At 45.4% G+C, this 17,782-nt stretch overlaps 1 protein-coding gene and 1 long non-coding RNA gene across 5 annotated transcripts in view; one reads left to right on the forward strand and one right to left on the reverse strand.

Moving 5' to 3' along the window:
- ADAMTS9 (ADAM metallopeptidase with thrombospondin type 1 motif 9) overlaps positions 1-12,647 on the reverse strand; it is a 163,438-nt gene extending 150,791 nt beyond the window's left edge. For all 3 annotated transcript variants that reach the window (XM_040246586.1, XM_040246587.1, XM_040246585.1), the window contains exons 1-3: positions 12,517-12,647; positions 11,552-11,952; positions 5,846-6,014 (exon numbers count right to left, since the gene is read on the reverse strand). In XM_040246586.1, coding sequence (XP_040102520.1) covers positions 5,846-6,014; positions 11,552-11,952; positions 12,517-12,631 — 685 coding nt within the window. In that variant the 5' untranslated portion in view covers positions 12,632-12,647. The remainder of the gene's footprint in view (positions 1-5,845; positions 6,015-11,551; positions 11,953-12,516) is intronic.
- The window catches only part of LOC120868019, a 305,640-nt gene continuing 297,712 nt past the window's right edge, over positions 9,855-17,782 (forward strand). For both annotated transcript variants that reach the window (XR_005722118.1, XR_005722116.1), the window contains exon 1: positions 9,855-10,282. This is a non-coding gene — a long non-coding RNA (uncharacterized LOC120868019). The remainder of the gene's footprint in view (positions 10,283-17,782) is intronic.

Below are 17,782 nucleotides of genomic sequence, written 5' to 3' on the forward strand. Positions count from 1 at the left end.
ATCTAATCCATGGCAAACACTTGTAACAGTGTCTGCCATGCAATAAGCACTCAACAAACATTAGCCACTGTTAGTATTATTTAAAGATGAGATTATATAGAAGTCAAAGAGGATGCTCTGAAAACTTGAGTGAAAAAGGATTTTTTTTAGATGGCAGCTTCTATTTGTGTTTTCAATGAAGTTCGGCTCACAGCAGAGCAAACTGGAATCAGGTCTGGATTCAAGTGTCAGGCCAACTTCCTACCAGCTGTGTGACTTTGGACAAGAGGCTCAACCTCACTGAGATGTTATTTACTCAACCATAAAATAGGCTAATAATAACTACCCAAAGTATTGATGAATGAATTACATATGACAATATATGGAAAGTGCATAGCACAGCGATTCCATAGGTGTCCTGTATTTTCCAGGCTTTACAATCGCATCCTTGGGAGCCCAACCAAGAAGTGACAGTACACACTCTAATAGGGGTGACAGGCAGAGGTCCCAGCACCTAACCAAGACTAAGCCATGGTAATCCCATTATAATCCCACAGTTAGTTAGTACAGCAGGCACAAGGCAGTTTAGCTAGGTGGGAATGGAGTCTCAGCTTTGACCAGCCCTGGTGTCCCAAAGAAGTAGCCACAAGGCAGGAATTTTATCTGCCTGAGTACTGAGATTATCTCATTCCAAAGACAAAAAACGTGGGGTCCTGACTTGGCTATTTGTCCCTGGTGACAAGTGTCTTGGGATTACAAAATAATTACATGCCACTCCCCCTTTTATTTTCAACTGCATTTTTTGATTATGAACTATTATAGAATCATGACAAAAATATAAGAATATAAGCTAAAAATGTAAAGACTGCCTGTGTTCCAACCAACAAGAAATAGTCCCTTTTAATATTTTTGTGCCTACTGCTTCAGATCTTTTTCTATATACCCACATGCTCTCCCACACACTCTGTCATTATTTTAAAAGATGAGATCATACCCTCATATTACTTCATCACTTGTCTGCACACTTAATATATCTATTTCTGGGTTTGTTAACCTAAATCTATGCCATCATTTTTAATGGCTGCATAAGAATCCACCAAACACAGACTTCATCAATTATTGATCTATCCTTCAACTAAAGGCACTTAGGTTGTTTCCAGTCACTTGCTATAATAAACAACACCGGACGCAGTATATAAACCTGTTTACACAAATGTCCAATTACTTCCTTAGAAGCGGCATTGATGGGTTAGTGAGTGTACAACTCTTAAATCCCTTAAGGGAGAGCAAAAGAGCGAGCCTTGCTGAGATGGGAGGGTGAGAGAGGCATTTTAGTTACAGTCACTGTCTTTTAGGTCTAGGCAAAAAAACCTTCTGTTGGTCTTTTCTCCTGCCTTCTTCTCATTCACCTATTGGGAAACGCATCTCTTTCATTGACAAAATCAAATCCTCTTGCATAAAATCCAGAGGCAAAACTTGGGGTGTCATCTGGAAATGCAATGCAAAGGATCAGCAGCAAAGTTTGTTGCTTTTTAAAAAGCAACTCTCCCAAACAGCTCCCATGAGTCTACCACTCGGCCCCCCTGGCGTTTAGGGCGGGCAGGCAGTCACCTCAAAGACCTCTAGTAAGGATCCAGCGGGCAAGGGAGACCAGTCACAAGGACCTGCCATAAGAAAGAGAAGCTACCCCACACCCCATCCTGAATCCTGAGGAACCCACAAACAGGATGGAAACCACAAACCAAGCATAGACACTCAAGTGGCCAGCGGGCACATAGGTAGACGCAACCAACGATGGGAAAACAGAGGCAGACACTGAGCTAAGGGGAAGTAGCAAGAAATAAAATTTCAAAATGCTGCATTAGGTAGAGATAAATACAAAGAAGTGGCTCTTAGCTCTTACTCACTAGCAGGGGCACCATGGGGCATCTCTTATTGGCTTTTTATGATCAGGTGACCAAGAAGCTCTAAGCTTAACCACAGGGATATGATTAACTTTTGAGTTTGGGTATTTTGAGTCTAAATAGCAAATATTTTGAGTCACCATACCTAGCTATGGTGTCTTAATTTCTATTTTTATGATCATTAAAAAAAAAAACTCCCATTCAGTGATTGTCTACCATCTGTCCCTGGAGTTTTCATTATTTCATACTTATTTAGTCCTACCTACCCTCTTGGAGATCCAACCAGTCCATTCTGAAGGAGTTCAACCCTGGGATTTCTTTGGAAGGAATGATGCTAAAGCTGAAACTCCAGTACTTTGGCCACCTCATGCGAAGAGTTGACTCATTGGAAAAGACTTCGATGCTGGGAGGGATTGGGGGCAAGAGAAGAAGGGGACGACAGAGGATGAGATGGCTGGATGGCATCACTGACTCGATGGATGTGAGTCTGAGTGAACTCCGGGAGTTGGTGATGGACAGGGAGGCCTGGCGTGCTGCGATTCATGGGGTCGCAAAGAGTCGGACACAACTGAGCGACTGAACTGAACGGACCCTCTTGGAAGGGATATGTTACTCTTATTTTATGTTCTAAATGTGCTTCAGGTCACATGTCTAACTGTAAAAAGATGGTTTAATCCTCATGGCATAGAGGAGTTACTCAATAAATAGCTCATGGCTGAATGAATAAATGCACACATTAATGAATAAATTATGCTGTAGACTCCTTTCTAATTCCATAACATTTTTACTCCCTAAGACTCCTTCTACATGTCTTTTTAACAGAACTTATTTCAGAATCCTTTTTGAAAATTCAACATATATTAACAATCAGAAATGAGCAAGACTTCTATTCCGTCTGTAGGAAGCCATGTCACAGCCACAGGGCCCTGCCCCCAGGAAGACTCTCATAATCCAGCAACTGAAGGGTTATACCTAGCTCAGCAGAGAGCTTCCAGGTGCCTGCTTCCAGGCTTGAGCCATCTTAAATTTTGAAGGTTTCTTGTTGAATATTTAAGTATCACTCCTGTAAACAAGTAACCTAACATCCTAGGCCTACAGTTTGCTCATCTGGGTAGGGCTAGCATGTTGACCTAGAGCTAGTTTCTTCTAGCTGGAATCATCTATCACTTTATGAGAAGTGAAGATGGAAAGCAGTGATGGAGATGCAAAGACAGTGGCAGCTATGGACAGTGCTTACTGCCCGAAATCCCACTTTAGTTGGAACTCTCACATAGAACTGAACTTCTAAGTCACTTGGAATGCTTTTTAAACCCCACTGATTCTTTCTTGCTCCATCTCACTTCTCTGCAAGAGGAGTTTGTTTAAAGAATCTGCATGAGGCTCCCAGGGCACTTTGAAAGTTTACCTCTGATTACCAACCACTGCTTTTGGGGGGAAATCTCTGAACCTGAATGAACTGATATTTGCACTGGCCAGATAATCCCTGGCCAGAGGGACCTCTCCCACCCCCACCTACTTTTACTCCCTGTGCCAAAGCTCCCTACATTTTGGAAGTTTCTGATCTGCTGGTCCATGCTGCTAATGGCTGCTGGTGAAATGTGCCATGTTCCAAAGTTCTCTCCAATTGCCCTGAGCTTCCTGTATATGAACGCAAAGAAGGGGTACAGAAGCAGCTGGGAGAGAACAGAGCAGCACAGTCCAACAGCAACCTTTGAAAGAGCCAATCAAAACTGCCGGCCTGCTGAATCATCACACAGGGTAAGGGAAGGGTCTGCCAGATTGGTCACCAGCAAGCAAAAAACCAGACAGAAAACTAACAGTTGGCACTGGTGATTTGGAAGATGGCTCAGAGGCCCCAGTACAGATAATTAGAACACGAATAAGTGGTTTTGAAAAATCTTTTTTTTTTTTCCCCCAAAAATGGTAAAGACAACAAAAGCATCTTTTGCTGTCCTCTTTCCTTACCTTTCCAGATTCCCTCTTTTGTGTTTTTAACTGAACCTGACTATGACTTGTCCTCTGGTCCAGAAAACCAAATGTCTATTTATTTTTGGAATTAATTTAAGAAAATGAACCCAGAGGATTTTTGGAATGACAGTATTCAAAAAGACTTCTCTCTCTCTTTCATGCAAATACACACCTGAATGTACACACTCATATATATCACAGCTGCACACAGCAAAGGCTGCAAGGTAAGAAAGGAAATCATGGGTTGTCATCACAGACTAGCTGTGAGATCTTAGGCAAGCTGTTTCATCTCTGAAAGCCTCAGCTCCTTTACCAGACACAATAGAGGGGAGACTGGTGTCTGACTCATAAGGTTGCTGTGGTAATGATTAAGTGAAGTCGTGTAGGCAAAGTGCTTTGCCCAATGCCAGTAAAAAATAGGACCATAATAAATAATAAAAGGCAGTTTTTAAAAAACAGTGGTTTGCTTTCACTTTAGGGAGAAGAGTGTCAACAAAGTGCCGATGTTCAACAAATTGATCAACGAAAATGTTATTTATCTTTTGAATGTACAATATATAAGATAGAAGTAGAAGAGATATATTTCCTTTCTTTCAGTTCAGTTCAGTCACTCAGTCGTGTCCGACTCTTTTCGACCCCATGAATCGCAGCACATATGCATAAAATAGGCACTTCCTAGTTCAGATTAAGAAAGTCAGAAGTTAAGGTCTATATTCTTATTAGCAGGGCCACAAAGATGTGATAAATGTCTTGCCATTCAACTTGCAGTTGGCTGGAAGTCTTGGCACCCTGATGACTGTTTCTGACTTCAGACTCCCATCTCTACCCCTTGGCTCTGTAGAGAGTCTAGACAGAACATTTCAGTTATGTTCCAATTAGCCCTGGTGGTTAAGAACACAGGACTGAATGGGATAAAGCCGGATGACACACCCTACGACTTGGCTATACCATGTTACAAGCCAGTGTAATCTTTTATTAAAGGTTTCACTTTAGAACTAATAATTCTGGGAGAGAACAGGACATCACACTCTGCCACAGTGGAAGAACTCGATATAGATACAAGATGAAACAAGCGATCATTTTAGGAAGACCTTCTTGGTCTTGAATTTTGGTCTTATTTGGAGAAACCAGAAATATCCTGAGAAATCACTTAATTTGAGGAAGAGACTTAAAAAAATAAAGAATGGGGGGAGGGATACAATTTTAGAAACAATAAAAAAGATGGTTATTTTAACAAACATCCTGAAACACAGAACCAAACATATAGATGGTTTCTAAAGAAACAGGACCATCGGAGAGAAATAAGTAGGCTTCAGAGATAGTGAAAGTGTGATTCCAGACTGGAGACTGAGAATCATACACCAGCATAAGCTTTGCAGTGTGCCCAGGGGAAATATAACTGACAACGGCCAAGCATGTCAGCACCAAGCCTCCAAGAATCTGACCAGGATGCAGGAAAATCTATGGCAGGTATATATGCACTCAGCTGACACCTGAGAGCGCAAGCCACAGCTCTGTTCCTATATTTCCTGAAGTCACAGAACATTAGTTACAATGAAGTTGATTGAAAAAAATTCCAATAAACATACAGAAGTTTTTGTGCCTTCCATTTGTAAGACTTTCTTATACTTGTACATTGTTAAAAAAAAAAAAAAGTCCTAATGAATACAATAACAATAGCCTCCAGACATCACTAGAGCTTAATCCTAAAAATCAGCAACTTCAACAAGAGGTGGATCTGCCCAGAGTGGGCTTGACGTCACTGCTGTATGAGTTCATCTCCTGGGTTTGTCACTTATTAACTGTACGACACTGGACAAGTTACTCAACCTCTTTTTAGTTTCCACATCTGTACAATGGAAATATACCTACCTGGCTTGAAGACTGAATAACAAAGACACTGTAAACAGTAGCTCTCTGTAGCCTGTGAAATAGCTACCTCTTTGAGGTCTGGCAAGTAACCCAGGATCTCTGCCTAAGCAAGGCGCAAATACCTGAGGCGTCACATGCACGCCATCCTGTCGCTGGCTCTCTGTGACGGGTGCTGTGCCTATAGATAATGTGGGGTTTGTTTTGGGCCTCTTCATCTTCATCTTCTTGTTCATCAATGGACAGTAGTGGTTCAATAAAATAATCTCCATCATGGGACCGAAATGTGCCCAGCTGCAAATAAAGAGAGATGAGAGGTTGATTTAATATAACTTAGCCACTGGGAGGAAAAGGACAGTGAAACAATGCCAAGTAAGTGGTGCCATCTTACGCAACTCTTTCCCATGAGGGCTCCTTAAGCTGAAAATCTTACTGATATACTTAGAGAAGTAGTTTTTTTTTTTTTTCTTCTTTTTTCACTCTCTGCCATATCAGTACCTTAACCTTTGAGTGGACTCTATAGAACCTGCTATCCATATCAGTCTCTAAGAAATATTTCCTTGGTGCTTAAGCTGATTTATATTCACTTCTCCAGGCTGCTGAAAGAGGGTTTCTGTGTGTTAAGACAGCCTGGAAACAGAGACAAGTATCAGTTCCAAAGAGAAAAGCCTACTCTAGAAAGCCTTATCCTGACTTCAAAATCAGGAAGCACATGTTGGCCAGAAGGCACTCAAGGCAGTGCTGCCAGGGACAATGGCAGAGGAGCCTCTTATCAACCCTTTCCCTGACCACAGGGAGTGACCCGGGGTAAGACTTTCCAGTCAGGTTGCCCACGGTTCCAATCTCAGTGCCACCACTTGCTCACCCACCTTGGGTAAGCTCCTGAACTACTCTGAGATTTATGTTCCTTGTTTATCAATAAGGGATAAAAATATTTACTGTCACTGTGCAGATTAAATGAGATAATGTGTGTAAGTGAAGTGAAAGTTGCTCAGTCATGTCTGACTCTTTGGAATTCTCTCGGCCAGAATACTCAGAGAAGGCAATGGCACCCCACTCCAGTACTCCTGCCTGGAAAATCCCACAGACAGAGGAGCCTAGTAGGCTGCAGTCAGTCCATGGGGTCGCTGAGGGTCAGACACGACTGAGCGACTTCACTTTCACTTTTCACTTTCATGCATTGGAGAAGGAAATGGCAACCCACTCCAGTGTTCTTGCCTGGAGAATCCCAGGGACGGGGGAACCTGGTGGGCTGCTATCTATGGGGTCCCACAGAGTTGGACACGACTGAAGTGACTCAGCAGCAGCAGCAGCAGGCCAGAATACTGGAGTGGGTAGCCTTTCCCTTCTCCAGGGGATCTTCCCAACCCAGGGATAGAACCCAGGTCTACTGCATTGCAGGCAGGTTCTTTACTAGCTGAGCCACAAGGGAAGCCCAAAATGTGTGTAAAGTGCTTAGCAAAGTGATACCTTGTCAGGGCTTGGAACAGAAGTGGCTTTTGGTGTTGCAGAGTGAGCCAGCCTCTAACCACCAGGATATAATTTGTGTTTGCCAATCGCTCTAAGGGTTTCACGGTAACTCTTTCTCCTCCCCTTCCCATATACCCACAATTTTTGCAAATTATAAATGAAGCTGCAAAGTTGAACCACCCAAAGGAAACATTACAAGAGCGATAAAAAGTTCCCCATGCCATGCCAGTGGGCAGTGTTTCAAGGAAAAAAATCAAGCTCTTCTCGCCTTCTCTGTGGTTCCTTTTCCCTTAATGTGGGGGAAAAGGCCAAGGCCATTAACTTTCTCCTGGATCCAGGAAATGACTGTCCTTGAACATCAGTGGCAGTATCAGCACTGAAGTATCACATTCCACCCAATTCTAATCTACTGAATTGAAATATCTGGGGGGTAGGTAGGGCCCAAGTACTGACATTTTAGAATTCTTAGGCATGACAAAGTTTTTAAAGTACTTGGCTAAGCACTGGGGTTCCCAAACCCAGCTAAGTGTCAAAATTTCCTGGGAAGTTGAAAACTAAATTTAGATTTGAGAAATCACTGGTAAGATCTAATATTTGTTTTTTTTTTTTTAAACTCTCCATGTGGTTCATCCCTGACTTAAAGACAAGATAGCTCTGACAAAGTCTGGTGTCAGAATAAGAGAGTAACTGCCTTCCAGAGAAGAAGTGATTTAACAAGTTTGCTTTTACCCAGGCACCTCTCCCTATTTTCAAAACACAACTCTGGTGCTCTCTGAGCATAGAGCAAGAAACCGACTACAGCATATGAAAGCTACTAGAGACAGGCTACAAATACTGAGAAAGAATCTGGGAGCCCATCTGGTGAAGGTCTGGCATCTTTGATTATTAAAAGGGGAAACTGAGGTCCAGAGGCAGGAATTGACTTGTCCCTTTCAGTGATACAGAAGCAGCTGAATAGTTCTGCTAAATCGGGAACTCAGGTACCCTGACTCTAGTCTAGTGCCTTTAAAAAAAACAAACAAAACTTTGAAATTCTCTTTAGGAACACAGATTCAGTCTCTGGCCCATGGTTAAGAGTATGGTCAGAAGGACTGGATGGGAACCTCAGCTCTGTCACTTGCTACCTGTGAAACCACAAGCAAGTCTCCACCTCTCGAAGATTCAGTGCCCTCAACTGCAAAATGGGCTCTTTCAAGGACTGGGCTGTTGTAAGGATTTAGATGAAATACTGCACACATAAAGCACTTATTACAGTACAAGACACAGAATAAGAGTTCAGTAAAAGGAATATAAATGAGACCAAATTAATTTGCGGCTGATTCACAACACAGTTGTTTGAATGAAGAGTAACCCTTTCTTGGCTAAGGTGACCATTTATTCAAATACAGGCTGTAAGTACTTACTACAATATATAAAAGGTACTACTGTGGGAGAGAAATGAATTGATGCTGACCCTGCTTCCCAGGAAAAGGGGATAGAACATGTGTTGCAAGAGCCATAATACAAGGGAGAGCACACTAAACCTCAAGGAGGGAGAGAGGTATATGTCTGTGAAAGTGGAGAGAGATGGCAGCAGTCTGAAGGACTAGGAAGAGGTTTCCTGGGGAACAAGATATGTTAGTTACAACACTTTGAAAGAAGGGTGTGATTTGATCATGCGAAGCTGGTTGAGGTCACCTGGTAAATCCAAAGGCCCAAAGGTTATGAGATGGGAGGGAAATGAAATGTGCAAAAACAGTTTGCCTGAAATGTAGGATTTGTGAAGCAAAGCTTGACAGATGAGACCAGACACTCTGGATGTACAAAGGGGTGAGGAGGTACACTGGCAATGGCCTTAAGTGCCAGACGGAAGAATTTATAGTCATTCATTAGGCAGTGGGGAGGTCTGTGCAGTAACTGAACAGGGTAGCGATGTTATTTTACACCTTGTCACCATTAACCTACAAGCAGTGTGTGGCAGGGATTAAAGAGAAAAGACCAGGAGAAGAAGCCAGACAGAAATATTTCTTAGACATCAGCCCTAATAAGAGAGGAAGAGAAAAGCAAAGAGGTCTGGAGGTAGGGCTGCTCAGAACAGGTGAGAAACACATCTAAGAAGGATTTCAGGGAAACTAATAACTGACCAGTAGGGTGAAGGAAGGGAGGAAGGCTGGCATGGCCCAGTCTAAAGAATGAACGATTTCCAGGAAGATTTCCTGAGAGGGCCAGGAGGAGCGCCAAGATACTACAAGTACCAAACGGGTATGGGGACATCTTTCCAAGAAAGATAAATTCCAAAAGGAAGACAAAGGGGCAAGGATTTTGGAGCTAGATTCATTCCAGCTATAAAGGGCTACCTCGCATATTTTTCAGATAACATGCCAGATCTTCTGCACTTCCCTCCCCTCCAAAAAAAGAGCCAGACTGCAAATTAGGCGCAATACAAATGGACTCCTCAAGGTCTAGGGAGTTCGTCTTTCTTACGTCCTGCCCCTCAATTCCCTAAGAGAGTTACTACTCCGCAGTTACAAATGCGAGTTACCACCTAAAATTGCCAACAGAAATTAAGGTCCTGCGCAGCAAAACGTTTATACCACTGCTGGGGCCACTCAGCAGGGTGTGGAGGCGGGGAGGGAGGAGGAGTAAAGGCTGTTTACAAACTTGACTTACACACGCAGCCCTATCAGTAAGGTTCTGGAACTGTGGGTTACAGCCTTGGGATCTGGGCACACTCTGATGCTCTGGGTTCCAGCACCTGACTTATACCCACCCAGATCAAACAGCCTTTCCAAGAACAGAAGGATTCCAGGCGTCCCGGGGCAGCGATGACTCATGCAGCACCCCCTCCCATTTCGCCAAACTGCCGTCTCCGCCCACCCCCAAACAATCTTAACGACGCACCGCGACTCTGGGAGATTTGCTGGGGGCTAAAGGGGGTTCATCTTCATCCTCACATCCCAGCAGCCTAAAGCTCCCTCCTCTCAGTCTACAAGCTTGCCTCCCTTCCCACCCGACCCCTCGGTTGAGCAGTGGAGATGGATGCGACATCAACATTTGGGACTCGCGAGCCACGAACAGCAGCGCTCGGAGAAGGGGGCAGCCAAGCGCCCTGGGTAAGTAGTCAAGCTTCCACTTAGAAAAGGTAACGGTGGGGAGTATGGGTGCTCTGGAGAAAAGTAATTGCACCACTGGGGAGCAGGACGCACAGCCCCTGTGCGCTGGGAGATCCCGACCCACGGTAGTTTCTGCGTCAGAGCGCGTGGCAGAAACGCACGTCGCTTGCGGAAGTCCTAGAACCGCTCTCACTTGGGCCAAAACCTTACAGCGGACCCTCAAATCTCACAGAAGGGAGAGGGCATAGGCCGTGTAGGGCAGACAAGAGGGCGAGTGGGGCAGGGGGAGGGGGAAAGAGAAGAGGGCGGTGAGTAAATAAACACCGGGTAGGGGTACCAGCTTGGGTTCCCTGCTAAGTGCGTATTTTCCAGCGCATGGAGGTGACTTCCGCGCCCTCTCACGCTCCCTTTCTAGGGAAATGTGCACTTCAGGCTCCCTTTTAGACTTCTCTGGCACCCCGTGGCTAGTGAGAACTGAAATCTCTCCAAGCTCTCCCCAGGATTTCTGCTTCTTGGGGCCACCCCGCCAGCAGGGTGCAGAGTCGGACTGCGACGCACCCCCACTCCTAGTTCCTTGCTGAAGCAAAGCATCTAGGACAGGCCCCGCCCTGTTCCCCGCCCCCTGAGCCCTGGGCCCACCCTTCCGTTCCTGAGACCGGACCTGTTCCCTGTCAATCCAGTTCAGCCTCAGGGCTCCTGGCGCTTGAAAAAAGACCCTGAGAGAATGTGGGGACTCTAGATTACGCACCGCCCTCCAAGACACACAGAAGGAACTCCCCGTACCGGACGCGGGGGATTCTCAGCCCACACCGCCCCCCCCCCCCCCACTCAAGATGCACCAATAAGGAGTCGGGTTCTCCCAGTGCTCAGCTGCTCCACTCCTGGGCGGCCGAGTTTGCAGAAGGCAAGAACCAGTCTCTTCGAGTTTGGAAACCGACACCCCAGCCACCTACTGGTGTGGGGCAACACGCAGTTCAACAGTTGAGCTGAATTTGACCCCAGAAAGCTCCGAAACATCCAGAACTCCCCCCTCCCGGGACTTGGTGAGGGGTGGGGGGTGTCGGGGAGGATGAGCTTCTTTCAAGTGTCAGCACACTCGCCGGAGTAGCCACCCAAAGCGTAGGACGCAAACAAGCTAGTAGCCCACGTTTAATGCTAGAGAGGAGAGACGGCGCAGTGACGGTCCTAGGGTAGAGAGCAATTAAATCTTCCAGAAGCGGGTGAGGAGGTGAAAGGGCAGGGCAGGGGAGGGGGCGCGCGTCCACTTACCATTCCCGAGCAGAGGCTGATGACGGCCGTGTGCTCTGACTTGGTATTGACATGGCCTTTGTAGAAACAGTGCTTGAGTTCCGCTTCCTCCTCGGAATAAAACTTAGTCTGGTTCACCCCGGGTGCCCCAAGGAGAGTGACAGTGAACATTGGGGCGATAAATCCAGCATGGGCGGTGAGATTAAATAGAAATTGCTGGCCAAAGGCGGAGAGGCGGTAATGCTCCTGGGAGGAGGTAGCGGAGGAAGAGGAGGAGGCGAAGCCAGGCCAGGGGTCAGAGGCAGAGTTAATGCTTCGTCGCCTTCTTTTGAAGTGTACGTTCGTGGGAAAGGGTTCTCCGAGAGCGTTCACTCGGATGGGAGATGCAATTTCGTATTCGCTCAGGGTCTCTAATAATTTCACTGTAGAGAGAAGCAGAGGCACATGAACCAATAATACAGTTTTCTGCAAGTTTTAACTTGAAGTGTGTGTGTGGTGGGGGGGCGGTTCTCCTAAGTTATTTTCCAGCTTTTCCCTCCCCATTCAAGTCAATCCCTTCACCTTCGGTCACTGGACAAATATTTGCTGAACACCTACTATGTGTCAGAAAGTTAGATGCTGTCAGAGTCAGACACTGAACAAGACAAAATACATAACATGATTATAGATCCTGACAGATACCCTGAATTATGCGACGAGCTGGTGCCCCCAATTACTAACTAACTATGGTTTGGGGCCTGGCGTGGGTAAGGAGAAAGATCAGGCTAAAAGAAGGGGGCGGACAACTAAGTTCTTTCCACAGTGTCTCTTGAGAGATTGGCTGGGAATGACCTAAAGAAGGGAGAAGCTGCAAAGCGGGAGATAATTCTTTCTAGGAAAAGGAGAGGGGAGAGAGAGGCCTCCGCTGCGGGGTGTCCGCCGTCGGACACGGAGGCTAAGGAGGTGGCGACAGGGGCGGAAGGGTCCCCGTGGCCGACTCTCGTTACCTTGCCTCGGGTGCAGCCTGTCCTTGCGCACGGCCGCCGCGGCATCTGGGCTCCCCATCTCGGCCAGGTCTCTCACCAGGAGCGTTAGCAGTGTGGCCCAGGATACAAACTGCATGGTGCTCCCCACCCCTCCCCAGCCGCCCCCACCCCCCTCCCCTCCTGCCCTCCTTGGCTGCGAGGCTGCGGCTGCGGAGAGCGCGCGGAGCCCGGTGCCCGCCGCCAACTTTTGACTTTAGGAGTCGCTGAGGTCTCGCGGCGAGGGTCCCGTCTGCGCTCGGCTGAGCAACGCCGCCGCCTGCCGAGAGCTGAGCCGCTCGGGCCGCAGGAGGAGCCGGAGGAGGAGGAGGACTGGGGCTCGGCTGCTTGGCCGCATAATGTCCAGGGAGCCGGCAGGAGAAAGCGCGGAACGTGCGCTCCGAGGCGCGCCGGGCGCCCTGTGCTGGCGGGGATAGCGGAGCGGCTTCTTGAATGGGGGGCTGGGGGGCGGAGGGGGGGCGCTACTCAAATACTCAGGTCCCCGCCTCTCGGAGAGGGGAGGAGAAAGCGGAGAGAGTGGGGACCGCCTCCTGCCACTCGGCTCCTCGGCTGCTGTGCGGTACTTGCTGCTCGCAGAGTCGCCGGGAGCGCAGGGGCGCCGAGTGCGGTCCGCCATCTCCCCACGACGGGCTTTTCTGAGACTCCCTGCCCTGGCGAGACTGAGTAGAGAACGTTCTCCCCTTTTCCTGGCGCTCCCAGTCTCTCTCCCGTATCCTCTCTTTCTCCCTTCGGAATCTCTTCGCTCCCTCGCCCTGTCAGTCCGCTCTCTGCCCCCTTTCCCGCTTGTGGTCTCTTCTCCCCGTCCCACTGTGCACCTCTCTAGTTCCCGCATCTCCCCCATCCCCTTTCTCTTTCTACACGGTCCCCATCTCTCTCTCTCTTCTCTTTCTCTCTTTATGAATTTCTGTCCCTATCTCCTTTTGGTTTCTCACAAGTGAAAGTGGCCCAGCGCAGGAGCGCCTTCTCGTCCCACAGTTTCTCACTGAGGGAGGCTGTTTGGCTTCTGAGCTCTGCTCTTGGCTTCACCGCCCCAGGTCAAGAGTTTGGGAGCTGGGGTTCTCATCTGGCAGTTCAGGATGCGTTTCAAATTCATGATCTCCTCAAAGTTTCCCAAAGCCTTTCTGTTGTGCTTGCCCCAACCTCAGACCCATCGAGAGTGTCTATAGCTTTCTGTAGGTCTCCGGCCCAAAAAAGGTTAAGAACTGCTCCGGGCAGCAAGAGGAGGCGGGGATTTCGGCGCCCCCAAGTGCCTCGGGTTTTAGAGATATGGGGAGCGGGGGAGAGAGAGAGGGGACTGTCATTGACTCGAGGGGAAGCACCAGTGCCTGCAGAGATTTCTCAACCACTTCCGTTTGCTTTTTGCCAGAGAGATGCTTGGAACAGCTTAAAGCTGACACTTTTAACTATACCTACTTCTGACTTGGGATGCATATTTTAAAGTCGGAAATTCTGCCAGAGAGGGATGTGTGTGGAAAGAGGTGTTTAATTCCGGATGTTTTGAACAATTTCTGTAAAAAATGAATATTTGCCCCAAAGTCCAGAACCAGAGTTCTCTGTTGCTTGGAAGGCTGGCACTCAGGGATGAAAACACCGAAGACTGCCTACTTGGGGTTAGGGCTGGGGGAAGGGGGGCTAAAGCAATATTCTATAAGTGTCCACTACTCTGGAAATATTAATGTAAACACTTCTCCTGATACAAGGAGAAATGACTTGGCAAGAATAGAATTTCCTAAAGAAGCTGTTAACCCAAACAGACCAATGTTGCCTTGACTGGAATTTATGATTGGTGCACACCATGTAAAGACAGCAAAATAGAAACCCCTGTTAAGCACACAATCAGATTTTTAAAGAATAATATTTAAAACTTTTTCTTAAACCTTCAAGGTATTGACTAAAAGACATTTCTTCTCATACACAATCTTTCTTATCACTATGTAGTAAAAATTCCTCATAATCACAGTGTCTGAGGTTTGCTGACAGTTTAGCAGGAAACAGAAGAACAGCAAGAAATCAAACTCTTAGCTGATTCCTACGGAAAATAGTCTAGGACTGCCACCATAAAATTACTCAAAAATGTGGCACGTCACAGTATCTCCTATTAAACAATTGTCCTATTTTTCAATTTGAATCCCTCCCATAAAGAACTTAACAGTAGAGCAATGACTATATGTAAGGGTAGAGGTTTCATTGTGTGCTCTCTCAGTGGCTTTCTTTCTAGGACTTGGCATTAAAGGATGAACTTTTTTTTATGGTTCTTTAACATTGCTCCTGATACAAATAACCATCTCTACAGCTGATAGGGACTAAAAATACAAAGTTTCTCTTGGAACTTCCTGAAGTGATCAGGAGTCTGGCTTTCTGAATTTCTCATCCTTAGGGAGTTTATTCACCCTTTCTTAAGTGTTACTAGCTTACCTCTGAATTTACATCTATAAACAAGTCTTAAAAACAAAAATCTTAGAAAGATATTTGAAATCATAATAAACGAATAGGACAACTGAACAAGCTAAACAATTCAAGTCAAAATCTTTTGTCTGAATAATAATAATAATGATGATAATCAACTTTGAGAACCATGTGCTACCCCTTGTGCATTTAATACAACATTTAATTTTTACAGCAGCTCTATGAGGCAGGCAGGATAGTAATTCCATTTTACAGATAAGGATATTGAGGTTGAAAGAGGTAAAATAATTTGACAAGGGTTCCCTAACTAGTAAGTCAGAGACATGGTTCAAATTCAGTTTCAGCACTTTAGTCTTAGTTCATAATTATCATACATGTTTATCAGTGTTTTGATAACTATCATAATTATCAATGATTTACTCATGTATAATGAATAAATCATTGATCTGAAATGCTGCCAAGTTTTGGGGGTTTGTTTGGGTTAGGGTGGCTAAAATCATCAAGAGAATTGTCTCAACTGTCTTTGCTATGTATGACATATCTTTGGCTCTCTTACTCCATTTTCTATTGCTGAGTATTTCATGATAATCTTAATTATCTCACTGATATTTCAGGATGCTTCTCTCAGTATCTAGTATGGGTCTGGCACATAGTAGGAACTCAAGAAATATTTATTAAATGAATGAATAAATATAAACCTCTATTTTGTTTCAGCAATCCTAAAGTGACTTTATCATATTTAAAGAAGGCAAATATCAAATTAATGTACATAAATATGTGATATAAATAAATGATAGAAATTAATAAATGATAAAACATTTTATATTTGGTATCCTTTAAAGGAATCTTTGTCACCAAGTTTTTGGCTGGAAACTGTCTGGAATAACTGTTTAGAAAAGAATCACAGTTAACATGATTTGCTTTAGGTTTTTGGCACATCCATTAAAAATTAAAATGTATGTGTACTGAGCCTCAAAACAACCAATAAAATGTAAATTATAAAAGAAAACGTATGTGTATGCAGTTTGGATGGAGAAGGCAATGGCAACCCACTCCAGTCCTCTTGCCTGGAAAATCCCATGGACAGAGGAGCCTGGTAGGCTGCAGTCCATGGGGTTGCTAAGAGTTGGACACGACTGAGCGACTTCACTTTCACTTTTCACTTTCATGCATTGGAGAAGGAAATGGCAACCCACTCCAGTGTCCTTGCCTGGAGAATCCCAGGGACGGGGGAGCCTGGTAGGCTACCATCTATGGGGTCGCACAGAGTCGGACACGACTGAAGTGACTTAGCAGCAGCAGCAGCATGCAGTCTGGAAGCTGGTTCTCTATATTGGAATATATAAATATACCTGAATGCAGGAAGGGAGACTAGATTCTGTAATAACTGGCCCCCTACAGAAGTCTTCCTTGAAGGAAGAACATCTTGTTGAGGTCAGCTGGAGTTAAGGGAAGGACAGATTTTAGCCCATTTTCTTCTCCCAGGCTTTACTGGAATTGAATGTTATTGTAGATTAAATGGGAGGTTTCTGTGGATGCTTCTTCATGAAAATTAAATCTCAGAGGAGTGATGATGCAGATGAGTCACTAGGGAGAGAGAGTGTGGTCAACAGAAATGTGAAAGATGACATCACACATGACCCAGGGATGGGACCTGCATCCCCTGCATCTCCCGCTTGCAGGCAGATTCTTTACCACTGAGCCACCGGTAGTAACTGCAGGAGACTGCCTGCAAAGCAGGAAACTCAAGTGTGATCGCTGGGTCAGGAAGATCCCCTGGAGAAGGAAATGGCAACCCACTTCAGTATTCTTACCTGGGAATTCCCAAAGACAGAGGAGCCTGGAGGGCTGCAGTCTATGGGGTCGCAAAAGAGTTGGACATGACTTAGCAACTAAATTATCACCATAGCAGTTCTGCTGTCTGGGTTCTGCTCTATTTTACATATGATAAAAATTGGACTCTGCAAAGTTAAATGACCCAATACAGCACTACAGAGCTAGAATGTGCTGAGTTGGGATTTAATCAGGAATCAGTTTACCTGCAAAACTTGTTACCTCCTCAGCTTAGTGACAGAAAGATGGTCATCTAATTGTTTCTGATCATTCGGCCTTTATACCTGGCCTGATGAGTATGATCTGTAAGAACATCCTTTCTTTTCATTTGAAAGCTGAATCTACAGTTCTAAATAACTCCTTTTCAGCCTACATGGAATGTCCCAGTCTGGTCTTTATGATGTTCTGAGTTAGCTCATGACTAGCTCATGGCAATTTTACAAAGTTATTTATGTACCAGGTGTTCCTTTCCTCCTTATCGTTCCAGAAGACCATACTTTAGCTATTACCCAGGCTTTGGAGCCCCAAGTGAACCCCACTCAGATCCTTATTCTGCCTCCTTCAGTATCTGTAGAATGAGACCTCCAGACCAAGGGTTTCAACATCATAACTACAAATGATTCAGAAGTGCTCAGATAGAAACCGCTCTTAAACTGAAGCCAAGATAGAAAGCATTGCAGTCTGTGCACATACAATTTCACCATTTCCTGGAAGTCCACATTCAACATAGACAGCTACTACCCTTGCTAGCATGGAATCTGACAACGCTCGGATTGTTGGGAAATGTACCAGAATGCTATATGCCTCCTGAAATCTGAACTTCTGCCCTACTTTGTTTCACCCCTTTTGTCTTGTTGGTGTTTGGTATTATTTGTTAGACTTTAAACTACGTGAGGGCAACAGCAAATCACTCACCATCCTCACTGTATCCCCTTGGTGCTACCTAATAGGCACTCAGTACATATTTCTTAAATGAATGAGATTATAATTA

The sequence above is a fragment of the Oryx dammah genome, unplaced genomic scaffold, assembly GCF_014754425.2.
Source record: "Oryx dammah isolate SB20612 unplaced genomic scaffold, SCBI_Odam_1.1 HiC_scaffold_9, whole genome shotgun sequence".
Taxonomy (NCBI): Eukaryota; Metazoa; Chordata; class Mammalia; order Artiodactyla; family Bovidae; genus Oryx; species Oryx dammah.